Raw genomic sequence first — 16,750 nt, 5'->3', positions numbered from 1 at the left:
CTGACATGGGACAGACATTCAGCTCAGGCAGCAACATAAGCCACTGCACCAGAACACCTGCCCTAACAATTAGCTTGTAAATATTTTGCATTTTCATTCTGTTAGTTGGAAACAAACTACCAATGAGGATGGTGCTCACTCAAAGGTGATCCTCATTCCATTATAAAGTGTTCTTTGCTTTGAAACTTGGGAGAATGGATACCACTGAAAACTTCCTGCTACTTAATCAAACCTAACTTAGAAAGTGAAATTGGGCCTGCTGTTACTGTGCAGTGAGTTAAGTGGCCAGCCACCTGCAATACAGGCATCCTGAGTGCAGGTTTGAGTCCCGGCTGCTCTACTTCTGATCCATCTCCCTGCTAATGTGTCTGGGAAAGCAGCAGAAGTACTTGGGTCCCTGCCACTCATGAGGGAGACCCAGACTGAGTTCCAGATTCCTGGCTTCAGCCTGGTCCAGCCCCAGCCATTGTGGCCACTTGGGGAGTGAACCAGCAGATGGAAGATTTCTGTTTCTCCATCTGTCTCTGTAACTCTGCTTTTCAAATAAATCAATCTTTTTTTAATAGAAAAATTTTAATAAATCTTACAAAAAGAAAATGAAGTCAACATATGGTGACTACAAAGTTAACACGTCCAACTCTTAAACATAGACTATAGTAATATTAACCTCTCAGAAAACCAAAATATACAAAATGTAAAATTTAGATGCTAGGTCTAAGTTAAACAGCTAATAATTAGAATGTTTATGAGGCAAATTCAATGAATTTTTTCATGTTTAAGCACCTATGCAAAATTAAGAGAAAATTAATCTTGAATATACAGGCTGAAGCAAAGAAAAACCATATTTTACAGTGAAGTAATAATCCCCAAAAGGGAAATAATTTTTCTAAATCAAAGTATTCATTAAAAATCTCTCTTACCAAATACTCTTTCGTCGTTGATATTTTTGATGCAGAACCACAGGCCTGCTGGGAAGGTACATACAAGAATATGTAGATCAAAGAAGAAAGACACCCAAGTCGTAGGCTGATGCTCAGACACTGATGCAATAATTGGAATGTGTATTTTTGCATACCTGGTATTAAAAAAGTTAATATTTTTACAACTAAATGATAAAACAGGAGTTCCTTTTAGATGAAGAGATCATTCTGATTGTAGATATGGTTCCTACTCCATACTCCTTTTTGTTTAACTGGACATTCCAATGGAAATATGTTTGGTTCACACTAGTAAAACTGATACTAGTATGTCCTGCATAAAATTGAGAGAATTATCTAGAAACCATCATAAAACTATTGTCTTTGGCTTCTAATACAAAAATCTTTGCTCAAATTTGCAGTTTATCTCAACATCTCCAATATTTATATCAATGAATTTGAAGTTTTAGAATTACCTGAGGGAGAAATACCTTACTGAGTAAGATACCACATTGCTACAACGCTTTGCTTTTGACAAAGAGCTGGCATGGACGAAGGTGAAGGAATTGGAAAGGAATAGACAAATTATTCCTGAAATATCTTGAGACTCCAACATAGTCAAACTTTAGAGAGTGCAAAAAGCAGGATCAAGTATAACCAACAAACGCCAAGCCAGTGATTTAACCTAATCAGAATCCTCTGCAACTGGGGCTTTCCCTCAAACCCTCCAGTGATCCAGAGGACGAACTCCTGGAAGCATGTGCACAACTGTTAGTGTCAGTCATCTGCTTATGTCCTTTACATCAACCTGGACATGAGCCTTTTTGGGATCACATCCAAAGGTGTGTTCAATAAACTGTGGTAGGCTTCTATTGGGTCCCCCAGAGAGTAACAAAAGAGACAGACCTGCAGGAAGGGAGGGAGGTAAATTATCACCCAGTACTTTCCCAACCTTTAGGAAAATATCTGAGATTTACAAGTTCTGTTGGAATGGCTGTGCAATTTAAAAACCAATGTTTAAAAAATGTTTAGATAGTAGCATTCCAAAGAGAAATGCAACAGATATTCATTAGTGTACTGCTCAGATGAAAAACAAAAATGAAGAAAAAACCAGAAACTTGGATCATGAGGTATTAGAAACAAATTGTTTTCTTCGTATCTATGGCATATAGCCTTGTAAAGTAGCATCTCTCCTTAACAATTAGCATTAAGAGATGAAAATTTTATATAGAGACAAAAGTACAAACATTATCTGAATGTTTCAACAAACAATATTAAAATAAGGAGCTGGTCATGCAGAACAGAAATACAGGACTAAAAGCACATTCAAAATAAGTATTATATATGTATCCTATAAAAACACATCTACATATACCTTTTAGGTACTTTAGAAATGCTTCCCAAATGCTCATTAAAATGCTAACAAAGCAAGAATAGAGAGAGGAGCAAAAAGAGTAATATAATACGAAGTCAAATAACTTATCTGCACTTACCCAGTGTCCCACAAAGAATAAAACCTTCCACTCCATGGTGCAATGTAACCTTGGAAGGAAAAACGCCAACAACTTATTTTATTATTGTTTTTATTGTTTTGGCTTTTTCAGTTTATTGTTACTTATGGATTTATTTAAACTAATGCTCAAAGAATTTCAGTTTTCTTTTATAGGTACTAACATATTCATATGGCCAGCAGTTAGTTAATAAGGTAGTGAACCAAGAAAACTAAATCCGTGGAGATCTTGTTTCCACAGAAATACACACTTAAGTTCACAGATAAAATGCCTTCCAATTCTCTCAAGTTTTTATTAGCAAAGAAGGTAAGACGTTATCAGATAATTTTAAAATGGTGAGTTATCCAAATGACACAATCCAGAATGCTAAAGCCTACCAAATAATTACAAAAATGCTTTTCACATTAATACTGTTTATTCTTGTCAGTTCTTCATGATTTTATGAGCTATGTATGCTGCTATGTTAACTTGAGAGATGGAATATGTGTAGAAAGAATTTAATATGTTTCTAAGGAACAATGAAATAAGGATAAGAAACTCGACTGAAACTGACTGGGTTCACTATTTACGGGAAGAGAAAATATATGTACACAAGAGAGAGTGAACATGTAGCAGGATTAACACTAGAAGTTCCGATTTTTTTTTTTTTTTAAGTTTAGGCCTTTTCACCCAACAGGAGGAAGTGTGAATGTGGATTTATGAGAATCTGCTGCAGCAGAAATAACTTTGGTTTAAAAAAAAATCAGAATTTGTAGAAATACTCTTCAGATTTTAAAACTTTGATTATTCTTTTTATTTTGCTCATACAGAAACCCACCACAGTATCTGACCTACTAAGATAAATGGAATATGTAAAAATTTCATAGAAGCAGCTTTTTGAATAATAATCTAGATGCAATTCATAACCAACAAGTTATGATACCTACCTGTATATGTCAGATAGATGACACTAAGGAACACAGCACCAGCAGCCAGAGATACACCCAAAAAGAAGAGAGTCTGGAATTCTTGTTTTGTTAATCTGTCTCTCAGATATTGCAAGAAAGCATAAGCTTGTAGCAAAGCAAAGACACCTAATTAAAGAAACAGGTCATATAAATAATGAACCAAACACTTTTATAAGGCATTTAAAAACTTCTATTTGAAAGAGCTCTTACAATACTCTGAGCCATTCATACCAGACTAATTATTTCATCTTGTTAACATCTCATTCCTTTCTCGAATGAATTAAATAGCCAATTAATATGTTCAAAAAAATTCCATTACACATTACTTCATAATGATCAGAGTCCCCACACTTGCAAAAGACAAAAGAAATCCTATTTGAATGATGGAAGCCTATTTAACATATTCAGTTCCTTCCTTTCCCTTATCTTATAGTGACATGGTGAGGTGGAGAGATAAAATTGTCACTTATAATTCCAAAAATGTGCTTTCCTGAAGGATTCAAATGACCTGAATCAGGAGAATTCTGAACTCCTTACTTTTCAGAATGAAGAGCAAGATGTGTGATAGGATGTGACGAGTGAATGAATGAATGGTAGGCTGTGACCTTATATACACACTTCAATAAATTTCCAATTTAGAGCTGGAGTTCAGGACATGCGAGCCTGAAATACAGCATTTGTGAAAACAGAACATCCCCTGGAACAGGTCATAAAAGAATTCTGAATGCCCTATAGGAAACTCATAAGCTCCTCCTTCCAGAGGGACCCGCCTGGTACCAGAAGAAATGGATGAGAGCCGGCGCCGTGGCTCAATAGGCTAATCCTCCACCTTGCGGCGCCGGCACACCGGGTTCTAGTCCCGGTTGGGGCGCCGGATTCTGTCCCGGTTGCCCCTCTTCCAGGCCAGCTCTCTGCTATGGCCAGGGAGTGCAGTGGAGGATGGCCCAGGTGCTTGGGCCCTGCACCCCATGGGAGACCAGGAAAAGCACCTGGCTCCTGGCTCCTGCCAGGATCAGCGCGGTGCGCCGGCTGCAGCGGCGGCCATTGGAGGGTGAACCAACGGCAAAGGAAGACCTTTCTCTCTCTGTCTCTCTCTCTCACTGTCCACTCTGCCTGTCAAAAAAAAAAAAAAAAAAAAAAAAAAGAAGAAATGGATGAGGATACAGATGGCCAGGAACAGTTGAACAAATAGGACTGGCCAACTTTTCCTCAGTTTATGACCATTAGATAGCACATCATTTTTTCTAACTACACTGGTACATGACTGTCTACTTTTTCCTTGTATTTTAATTTCCCGTGTCATGTAAAACCTATACTAATATTAAATAAACCTGTATGCTTTTCCGTCATTAAACTGTCTCTTGTAAAGGGGTCTCCGTTATTCGCCTTATGACACTGAGAAAAACATACTAATATTTTCTTCCATACATCAGTAAATATAAAGGTGAACACAAAGGTAAAAATTAAAGCAACAGAAGAAAATTATACGTAATTGACAAAATGTACAAAACGTTATACAAAAACACTAGGTGTAAATCTTCAAACAGGCTATGAGAACCATAATCCATCTGAAATACTGATTTTTTAAAATAAATAACCACAAGAACTTTAAAAAATCCATTTTAGGTTAAGTATGCATTATCAAAGATTCCAATTTTGGAAATATAAAGACAGGCGATTGTGTATCTATATAGCATTGCCATACATTTTTCAACACTGAATATATATTTCTCTATCAGAAAATATTCCATGGTTTTCAAAGTGCTATAAAACAGCACAGTAGAAGTTACTACCTTTCTTAGCAAGGGGGTGAAGGATGGTTCAAGTTTTACTGAGAATCTGACGATAAATATTGTGGGATATCACTTCAAAAAGTTATATAATGCAGATTGGCATTTATAAAATGTGACAAGTAAAATGACTACCCATGGACTTCCTTGTACTGAGAATCTCTGATAAAATTTGACAGATATCCCATAATTGTGACTAGGGTTATTTGGTGATTGCTGAAAATTAAAAACCACCACCACCTAAGTATTAGTAAAAACCTGTTATTTCCTTGGAATACTGGCCAATCATACATTCACATATTCTTTTAGAAGAAGGAAAATAAGCGTATTTTTTTAATACCTGCAGCTGCCATGTGTTCACTTGTTCTGATTGGCTGGAATCCCACAAAAGGTATTTGCATGGATAATATTAAACCCACAATGTAGAAGGTGCTATATGCTAAAAAGACAAAATAAAAAAAAAGGATAGTTTACTACCATTAAGTTTTGAAAACACATGCACATGCACAAATCTTTTTTAAACCACAGTTCTCAATGAACTTACTTTAAGAACAGAATCTTAGAGCGAATGCTAATGCACTTCTTAGCCACACGATAAATCACGAACAGTCTGTCCAGTCGTAAAATCTTAAGTACCTTATTTTAAAAAACATGATTTATAATAGGAGACTTGAACTGCCTTCCTTTCCCACAAATGAATTAACTTTTTTTCCATCTTCCATCAATAATCATTGACATGAACTAAGAAGCCATGTAATATACATGAAGGAATTTCATAGAGATTATAGAAAATGTAATAAGAGAAGTTAATTTAGATGCAAACAATTTGAGATCCACGTATAAGAAGGTGGGACGAGTAGTTGGCACAGCAGCTGAGAGGCCAGCATCCCATAGCAGGGTGACTGGGGTTCAGCCTCTTCTAGCCCCCTGTCGCCCACGCAGGAGACTCAGGCTGAGTGCTGGGTCCTGACTCAGCCTGGCCCACCCGCAGTTGTTGCAGGTATTCAGGGAACAAACAAGCAAATGGAGATTTCTTTTTATCTGTCTTTTTCTGCCTTTCAAATGTCTTTCAAAAAGTTAATGGAAATGTATCAATGGAAAGAACGAGGCAAGGATTTCAAAAAGTTCTGAATCAGTAAATGTGAAGTGAGAAATATTTCTTCCAGGTATTAACCCAAAATACATATGACCTAATAAATACGTATGTGAGAACTTGCTATTATCTCAAAAGCTCTCAGGTATTTCACAACTTGTTTATAATCTCACAGTATTTTCTGCATAATATTCACAGGTTAAAAAAAAATCCCATATCCACCAAGCTTTCAGTGATTAAAAGAAAAGAACTAAATATAGGTATGTTATTGAACTTAGTGTTTTTGAAACGAATCTTAGTTGTTATTAATACTGAGTATTACTACAATATTCCATTCTCAGCTTATTTAAATGTATACTTTGGGGCCACCACTTGTAGTGCCGGCACCCAACATGGGCGCTTGGTGTTTGAGTCCTGGCTGCTCCACTTCTGATCCAGCTCTGTTATAGCCTGGGAAAGCAGTAGAAGATGGCCCAAGTCCTTGGGAGCCTGTAACTGTGTAGGAGACCCAGAAGAAGCTCTGGCTCCTAGCTTCCGATCAGCCCTGCTCTCTGGCCATTACAGCCATTTGGGGAGTGAACCAGCAGATGGAAGACCTCTCTCTCTGTGCCTCTGCCTCTCAGCAACTCTGCATTTCAAATAAATAAATAAATAAATTTTTAAAAAAGCTGTATACTTAAATTCGGGGAGAGGTTATAGCTTGTGTGAAAGACTTGTTTTGTGTTTACATATTCAGATCGCTATCAGACAAGTTGCTCAAGGATAAACTGACCACCTGGAATCACTGTAATAACATTAATTAGAAAGCAGGCCATCTCTGTGCACTGTGCACTAAACAGCGTGGTATATCTTCAGCCTACACTCTCTTCACCCAAGTTAGATGATAAAGAATATTTATTTGCTTTTAAAAGAATCCCAGGGCCGGCGCCGTGGTGCAGTAGGTTGATCCTCTGCCTGAGACGCCGGCATCCCAGATGGGCGCTGGTTCTAGTCCCGGCTGCTCCTCTTCCAATCCAGCTCTTTTTTTTTTTTTGTCTTAAACTTTTTAAAAAATACACTCTTTGGCTTCCTTTTATTTCTTTGAGGATTACATGAAACGTGAAGCACACAGGAATGGTCCCCGGGGGGCGCCGGTGGCCCCTGCCAACTGCCTGCTGTCCGTGGCCACCTGTGCGTGCCTCGGCCGTCCCAGCTCGGCCCTACTTGGAGGAGGTCATGAAGCTGTTCTCGATGCAGAGGACGGCGTAGGCAAGGTGGCAGCTCGCGGCCGTCTGCTCCAGCAGTCTGCCCGCCAGCAGCAACAAGGCCTGGCCTATGGCCGTCAGCGCTTCTGTCCGCCCCGTCTCGCAGTAGCTGTTGGTCAGCCTGCGCCCGCTGGGGTCCGAGCCATGCTACACGCTCTTCTGGGGCCAGGCTGGGTGCCGCAGGATGTCCCGGCCGTCAAAGGAGAAGATGCGGGCTCCTGGCCTCAGCTGGCCCTGGGTGCCTGAGAACAGGGCCTCCCAGCTGGGGGACAGCTCCTTGTCCTTGAGTTTGACCACGGGCAGCTCCCCGCGGGGCAGCTCCCCGCGGTCGGCACGGCGCACAATGGCCAGGGAGAGCAGTGGAGGATGGCCCAAGTCCTTGGACCCCTGCACCTGCCTGAGACCAGGAAGAAGCACCTGGCTCCTGGCTTCAGATCAGCACAGCTCTGTTGCGGCCACTGGGGAGTGAACCAACGGACGGGAGACCTTTTTGTTTCTCCCTCTCACTGTCTGTAACTCTACCTCTCAAATAAGTATATAAAATATTTAAAAAGAAAAAGAATCCCATCTACAGAAGATAAATCATGGATAATGGGCTCAAATGTTAAGCTGCCTCCTAAGCTATCTGATGAGAGATGGTTACAATGTTAGGCAAAGGGTAAGAAGCTCATTGATTTAATAGGATGGATCAAAATATGTCAATCATGCTTCTCGTGACCTCAAGCTATCTAAAGAAAACGACACATGTAATCTACCCATCAATGTACTTCCACACATATTAATGTTGGAATGGAATTACCCTCTACATGAAACTTGAACCCAATGAAAATGAAGAAAATAAGAATCTCTGTCATGATACAAATTGTCAACCAATTTGGTTGATAGGTCTTGTATTAATGTTTCTTTTACAAATCAATCTCATGTTGAAGCCTAAACATAGAGTCACAGACGCAGAATCAGAAAAAAAGGGAAACAAGATCTCAAACAATCACTTAACAACTTAACACACAAGTTTGTTTTCTTACAACAAAATGAGAATTGGACAAAAATTTTAAGATCCCTCCAACTACAAGGCCTTTAAGATAAATCCAGAGTTGAGAAAACAAGCCAAGACAAACGTTGGACACGCCACAGCACAACTAGAGAGACTAGCCCTGACAGTATCGTACATCATCTCTGGGTGTTCGTTATGGTAAAGTCCACTTGTATCCAAACATCACAACCACTAGAGGCTGCATTTCTCTTACTTATAAATACGAATGAACACTGAATGCTGTAGCACTGTCACAGTATTTGGACTCGATTTTATGACAAATATTGCAAATTGACTATAAACAAAGGAAAGAGGTAAAATTCATAGAACACAACCATTTTAGAGTGAACAATTCAGGGACTTTAGTACACTCACAATGTTGTGCATCCACCACCTCTCTCCGGTCTTGAAATATTTTCATTACCCCCAAAGAAATACCACACTTACTAACAAATTGCTCTCCCTTCCCCCATTTTTCCAGCCCATGGTATCTACAAATCTGTATCTAGGATTACTAGGTGACTTTAACTTCAAAGGTAAAAAAAAAATTTTTTTTTAAGAACATAAAAACTAGAAGTCTTCACTCCATTTATTTCCCTCTACATCCCATTCTCCAGTAATAAACACTAGAAGGTATAGAGGCATAGACACATTCATTATCATATTCTCCTTTCAAGTGGGATCACACTTTGCTTGACAATGTAAGTATTTCAGTAATCATTTGCTTGATAAATAGAGTTCCTTCTGAGACATAAGCTTAAGTTCATTTCCAGGCAAACACAAAGGGAGAAAAATAAGCCTGATAATATTCACAAATCAACACTTTTATGCAACTTTGCAGGAACATTCACTTTCATTAGTAAAGAAGAAAATACTTTATAGAAGCAGATGTCCTGGAGTTGAAGTTAATAATAAGTGATGGAGATGGTTCAAGAAAATACAGGCAATCAAAAAGCCAGGTGGGACTTTATTTGTATCACATCATAAACATAGCTTAATGTCAAATAAAGGTGAATTAACAGAAATAGACAAGGTTTCAAATATATGGTACCATTGAAACTATCCCTATTAGGTTCATTTATACCTGCTTACATGCAACAATGAAACAAATCTAATAAATGTGGTATCTGCAATAATTCAAAGATGAGCATCTTCCAGAAACTAGACCCAAATCATTCCCGTTTTTTTGGATCAATGATCCTGAACCATTTACATAGGGATGCGTGTCCTCCAAACCACAGAAAGAAACAAACTAGGGGCCAGTGTTGTGGCACATGCAGTCAAGCAGCACCAGCATCCCGTGAGTACGGACTGGGATCCTGGATGATCTACTTCCAATCCAGCTCTCTGCTAATGCACCTGGGAAGACAGCTGATGATGGCTCAAGTGCTTGGGCCCCTGCTACCCTTGTGGCAGACCAGGATGGAGTTTCAGGTCCTGGCTTCACCCAGTACAGCTCCAGCTGTTGCAGACATTTGGGGAGTAAAAGAGGATGGAAGATATCTCTGTTTCTCGGTCTCTCCCTCTCTGTTAACTTTGTCTTTCAAATAAATAAAATAAAACTTTAAAATAGGAACAATTATAAAAAAGAAACTAGCACATCAATAAAAATGGAGAAATAATTCAAGTCTTAAACACAATGTATCCCCACTGTTTTTCTCCTGACTTTGTATTACAGCACTTAATACTTTGAATGACTTAACCTATTCATTTGAACATTAACTTTACATGCACGATGGTCAAGTCGTTTTAAAAACAGAAAAATCTATTATCATCAGTCCTTTCCTCTAGGAGCTGGTAAAAGCAGAGATGTACACAACCATAATACAATGAAACAAGTATATGCAATATTGGTGGAAGAAAAAAATGCCCTATAGAAATTTAAACAGGGTTTGGGGGAGCTCTCTTCTGCTTTTGACATGGGTATGCAAGAGGCAATTGACAACAAATATATTGATCTCTAATGGTCTCAAAAAACTCCCAACAGAAATCCATAGCAATCACCCTCCACCAATTCTTCTTAAGAACTCTCTAGAAACCCTGGCCAAACTATTATCCCTGAACTACTCCAACTTTCTAACCAACCATGTTAATCTATTTTTCTTACCCTTTAAACCAGAAGAATGAAGCACTCCATCAAAGTGGTGAGCTCTAAGCAAATATACACCGCCATTAATGTTGTAAATCACTTATTACATCATGAAAATGTTACCACACTGCCATCCTGTGGAAGCACAGTTACTGGCATTCATCACCACAGATTAGCCTTCTAATGTGTTATAAAATATATAAAGGATACACTTTAATGCAAACATTTTTTGAAATCCTTGCATTTTCATAATATGCATTTCCCATAAATTTTCTGAAAACCTCCTCATATATGTGTAAACACACACACACACACACGCATCATTCAACTGAATTATTTTTAACCAAAGAAAAAATATTTTTCATCTAGGACAGACAAAAAATAATTTAAACAGAGCCTAAACATATTTTTAGATTTAAAGTGCTGTACTTATTTTATAATCCAGAGGTAATATACCAGTGCCCTTGACTTGATTTGCTCAAACAAATTGTTCTGTACAACAAACGACACCAAAAAGTCTGGTTCAAGTTCCACCGAAAATCAAGTATTCAAGAAGTTTCTGCTGTTCTCCAAACTAAGCTTGAACTGTCTTCTCTCTGAAAAGCATTACAACTGATGGTGGGCAGAACTCTTCACACTCCTAGGTTACTGTTCTACTTATTACATTCCCATTAATTTAAACCCTTGTTGACATCACATTAGCATTTTGGAGCTGCTTTATCCCCTGGTTGATATTTAATGGAAATAGCCAACAAAATATGCCTTTGCTAGCCAATTTCACTCTCAACCAAAATGGCATCAACCAAAAGAAACACAGTGGGGAAATACAGTAAAATCCAATCAGTTTTGCTTCATTAACAAATATTATTGAAGATTTGTAAGAATGGCCAACTTATTAATAAGATGCCTTATGACTTTGTGATTTTTGGTTACCTGAACCTTAACAAATATGCAGGATGGAAAATGGAAAGAAATTGACATGTATTAAAGATTCAAACTACCAACACATAGAACACAAGAACTCGTTTTTCTTGAGCAGCAGAGAGAAACATAAGATTAACTTAACAGGCATACATAATGAAAAAAAGTAATTTTTCTATTCTAAGGACACTAGTTCACAGCGAACTATGTAGAGAAAAGAGTGTTACTCATACACTTTTTTTTTATAAGCTCCAGATTTGCAAAAACAAAGACTTGTTCAAAAACACCTGAGACAAGCACAACATTAAAAAAACAGCACATATATCTCATACTGATATCTACAATGAAAACAATAATTGAATAGAAAAAACTTTTGTCAAAATGCATCTGGATTAAAATTCTAGTTTTATCATGTCGAAGCAACTACATGAAATCACAAACCATGTTACTACTGTCCTTTGTACCATATCTTTTTTTCTTTTTAAAGACTTTATTTATTTGAGAGGTAGAGTTACAGAGAGAGGGAGAGACAGAGAGAAAGGTCTTCCATCCACTGGTTCACTCCCTAAATGGCTGCAATGACCAGAGCTGGGACAATCCAGAGCCAGGAGCCAGGAGCTTCATCGGAAGAGGAGCAGCCGAGATATGAACCGGTGCTCATATGGGATGCCGGCACCCACAGGTGGAGGCTTAGCCCACTATGCCACAGTGTAGGCCTCTACCATATCCTTTTTACATTCTAAATTAGTGCATTACCATAACTTGGGTTCCTAAATTCATGTAATACCACTAAGACTCCTTTAATGTCTATATAGAAGTTAATTCTTCTGGACTATTTGAGTACCAAATGACATTATTACATCTGTTCAGTTTGTAGAACATTATTCCAATTCACTGAAAAAAGACTTTTCGATCGAGCCAATGATTACTAGTAAAGTGTAGGTAGGACCCTTGCTCTAAATAGTCTGAATCTTAACACAGACACTAGAAGATAAACCTGCTGTGAACTAAATGCGGAGCGACACTAATGGTATGGGGAAAGCAGCAGCAACATCTTCCGTTTGCATGTGCACTGGACGGGGAATTCTCCCCCTAGATAACCTCTAGAACACTGACTGACAAAGCTACAAGGAGATCCTTACGTGGGACAAACAAGTCTAAGGAAAATTCCCTAGACCTTTCCCGCAACTAGCTCCAATGCCCATTACAACATTGATCTGGACACCTAGCTTTACATAATCAATATGGTAAAACTTCTAATTTTAAAGCAAACCTAGGAAAAAAAATAGGGGAGGGCAGTTATTGTCCTGTTTCCCTGTCTACTCTTGGCTCATATACCCTGAAGGTACAATTTAAAAGAAATCCAAAACAAGTAACTTAAGTTAGAGCATCACTGATAACATTCCAGAGAGCTTAGAAAAATCATTTTAATGTTAGACAGACATATTTAATCCTTGTAAGTAGGTTATAACACTACTATCATCTTGGTAAAACTTAACCTGCCACTAATATAAAATCAGGCAGACATTTACAGGATTTAACATCTTATAACAAAACCATTAAAATGAATTTCCATTAAATTCTTTTTAAATTAATTTGATACTTACAACATAACCAAACTTCTGATTAATATAACTTTGTCACTTACCAATTGTTGTTTATCTAATTATTTCTGCATAATGGAAGTGAAAACTATAGAAAAGGATGTTAAGTGCTAAAACTAACAACCTGTACACATACTTTATGATGCTTCCAGATTTTTCAGGACCATTAAATTAGGAGAAACTATATTCAAATCCTGAGACATTTTGAATGAAAGAGAAACACTTGCTTTTTAATACTACTTTCTATCTATTTAAAAGAGTATACCCAATGAAAGTAAAAATCACCAAAAACATTCTTAATTATAGTTAAAGAGATGAAATAAAGTGGAGAATCTGAACACTCTAAGGATTATTTGAGACATTTACTAATTTTATGCGTATATATATATATATATTTACACACATCCCTAAACCATTTTAATTTTCTTTCCTATGAAAGAATATTCTCAAGAGCCAAAGTCCTTTCTCAATTTTCACATTTTTAGGTAAAATATCCAAGGGGAGCTGGACACTTCTTGTGCTTTAAACCTTATGTAGAAAATATTTCCATCTGATCACTAGAACAATATATTCATCAGACTACTAACTTATTGTTCTCTTTAGGACCTATTTATTTGGAAGTCAGAGGTACAGAGAGGAGAGACCAGAGAGGGCTTCCATCCGCAGGTTCGTTTCCTAGATGGCTGTGAACAGCCTGGGCTGAGTCAGGCTGAAGCCGGGAGCCTGTTCCGAGTCCCCCAGGTGGCGGGCAGGGGCCTGAGCTCTTGGGCCATCTTACACTCTTATCTTAGGCCGTTAGCAGGGAGCTGGAATGGACATGGAGCAGCGAAGACTTTGAACCAGCGCCCAAAAGGGATGCCAGCGTCACAGGCAGAGGCTTACCCAGTCCCAGACTACTTCTAATGTCTCTTTCGGCTCTTCCTGACCTATGGGCATTTCAAAAACAGTACATCTCTTTTCATTTTTTTCTAATTTTTATTTATTTATTTTACTTGAAATACTGGAAGAGATAGGTATCTCTTATCTGCTGGTCTACTCTCAAAGGTCCACAAAAACCAGGGATGGGCCAGGCCAAAGACCGGAGTCAAGAACCCAATTCACGTTTCACACAGTGGGTGGCAGGGAGTGGATATAAAAATGCATCTCCCTACTCTATTCCCTGATCATTACATTGCAGGACACTGCCCACCCCAACTGTACATCAACCAAAAACCTTAGCTCCTCACCTTAAAAAGTTTATTAAAACCAAAGCTCTCAGGATTATATTTAAAGCTACCCTTCTTTCTTCTGGATACCAATTATTGTATATTGTGATTTCAGGGTCAACAGACATTATAGAATGATATTCAACTATACAGGAGGAACACAGTTTAGCATCATGGGCTCAGTTTCATTACTAGTTCATGTTGTCTCTTCTTGTTTTCTCGTTATGAATATTACATGAGGTAAATACATGTAAAGAATTGAGAGTAGCTTGTGGTACATAGTAAGAATTTAATACATATTATTTCAGTGGTAATTATTATAAACTATACTGAATAGCTACACATAATTATACATTTTGCTTTTATTTAGTTCTAATTTTCTTGATAAACAATTCATATGCTATAACCATCTGTATCTAGTGGCAGTCACTCCTATACTCTCCTCTCCACCATTCTTTGCCTCCCCAAACTTCCAGCAAACACTAAGCTGTTCTCTTGTCTCTATAGATTTGCCTCTTCTGGACATGGCACACAAACAGAATCCTATTCTATGTAATCTTTTATGTATGACTTTTTTTCATTATTAGGAATAATAAATAGTATAATTTTACATATATTTTCTGTTCTCTTGGGCAAATACTTAGAAGTGGAACTGACTGGACATACGGGAACTCTATGATAAACTTTGATACTTCAAAAAATGAACCCATTTAAGGAACCAAGCTTTATCTTTGTTACTATTTTCCAACATCATTATAATAATAATAATATAGATACTGGTTTCAAATCTTAATTGCTGTGATTCATTCAACCTATAAAAGTTCTAGATTTATCACAGAAAATGAACTCTGAAAGGCAAGATATGCTCTACCACTAAGCATCTTAGTCAAAGGACAGGTTTTAAGGTGTTCATGAAAACAGACTAAACCCGTCTGTATATTACACCAAACAGGCTTTTAACAGTTTATTCAGGAGCAGGAAAGGTGACGCAGCAGGTTAAGCTGCTACTTAGGAAGCCTGAATCTCACACGGAAGACCCGGGATCAAGCCCCAGCCCTGCTTCCACTACAGCTTCCTGATAACGCAACTGGAAGGCAGCAGATGATGGCTTATGTGCTTGGATTACTGTCCACACATGGACAATACAGATGGAGTTCCTGGCTCTGGCCTATCCCTGGCTGTTGCAGGCATCTGGGAAGTGAAACAGCAGATGGAAGATTCATTCTCTCTCTCTACCTCACCCTCTTCTTCTCTCCTTTTTTTTTTTTTTTTTTTTTCCTGACAGGCAGAGTTAGACAGTGAGAGAGAGAGAGAGATGGAGAGAAAGGTCTTCCTTTCCACTAGTTCACCCCCCAAATGGTCACTACGGCTGGTGCGCTGTGCCGATCTGGAGCCAGGAGCCAGGTGCTTCTCCTGGTCTCCCATGGGGTGCAGGGCCCAGGCACCTGGGCCATCCTCCACTGCTTTCCCAGGCTACAGCAGAGAGCTGGACTGGAAGAGGAGCAACCGGGACAGAATCCTGTGCCTCAACCAGGACTAGAACCCTGTGCCAGCGCCACAGGCGGAGGGTTAGCCGAGTGAGCCATGGCGCCGGCCCTCTCCTTCCTTCTCTTTGCCTTTCAAATAAAAAACTTTGAAAAAGCTTACTCAATTATTTGCCTTGAGGATATAAATCTCTTATGGCAAATAAGCTGAATCTAAGTGTGATACAAAAAATAAGAATGATTTCTATAAAATATATGTCTATTCCTCAAAATTAAGAAAAGAGGTTCACAAGTTTTAAAACCAGACTAATTTCTATAAAGACAAAACTCATCAAGGAAAAGCAAAGATGCCTAAGTATATATGTAAACTTAAATATGTATGTAAAAACAGGGACCTTCCTTTGTAATATCAAGCATTGTTTTTTTATCATTTCACGTGTAAAACATATCAAAACAGAAATATCTGTCCAATGAAAAGAATGTATGTATATGAAACACTCCTTAGTTGACATTTTTAAGTCAAATCACTTACCTATGTAGACCCTTTTGCTGTATCTCTGCATTAGTAATAATACAAATACATGCAGTGGAATAAGGTTGATGATAAACACATAACCACCCCAAGCAGAGACCTATGGGGAAAGAAATGCTAAGTTAAATCAAATACTGTGCAAATATAACACACTAGGATTTTTAGCAATGTGAGAGACATTTATGCATTTATTTAACCTATAAGTGATCTATTTCTCCTTACTCTTATTGAGAATTATATTGATTCCATAAGTCAAATATGCTTTTCAAAATTCACTGGAGAAATGTTCAAATTAGATTCACTTAATACAAAATCTAAGAACATTATTATTTGTGAATTGGCACTAACCAAACTATTACAGAGATAAGGGAGTTTTAAGT

The 16,750-nt window shown here is 38.0% G+C and overlaps 1 protein-coding gene across 2 annotated transcripts in view; it reads right to left on the bottom strand.

Moving 5' to 3' along the window:
* STT3B (STT3 oligosaccharyltransferase complex catalytic subunit B) overlaps positions 1–16,750 on the bottom strand; it is a 111,470-nt gene that overhangs the window by 20,158 nt on the left and 74,562 nt on the right. For both annotated transcript variants that reach the window (XM_051858909.2, XM_051858910.2), the window contains exons 5-9: positions 16,371–16,470; positions 5,506–5,604; positions 3,355–3,501; positions 2,411–2,459; positions 921–1,075 (exon numbers count right to left, since the gene is read on the bottom strand). In XM_051858909.2, coding sequence (XP_051714869.1) covers positions 921–1,075; positions 2,411–2,459; positions 3,355–3,501; positions 5,506–5,604; positions 16,371–16,470 — 550 coding nt within the window. The remainder of the gene's footprint in view (positions 1–920; positions 1,076–2,410; positions 2,460–3,354; positions 3,502–5,505; positions 5,605–16,370; positions 16,471–16,750) is intronic.

The sequence above is a fragment of the Oryctolagus cuniculus genome, chromosome 4 (genome assembly GCF_964237555.1).
Source record: "Oryctolagus cuniculus chromosome 4, mOryCun1.1, whole genome shotgun sequence".
Classification (NCBI taxonomy): domain Eukaryota; kingdom Metazoa; phylum Chordata; class Mammalia; order Lagomorpha; family Leporidae; genus Oryctolagus; species Oryctolagus cuniculus.
The sequence above is the reverse complement of the archived record's forward strand: the minus strand, read 5'-3'. Positions and strand labels throughout refer to the sequence as shown.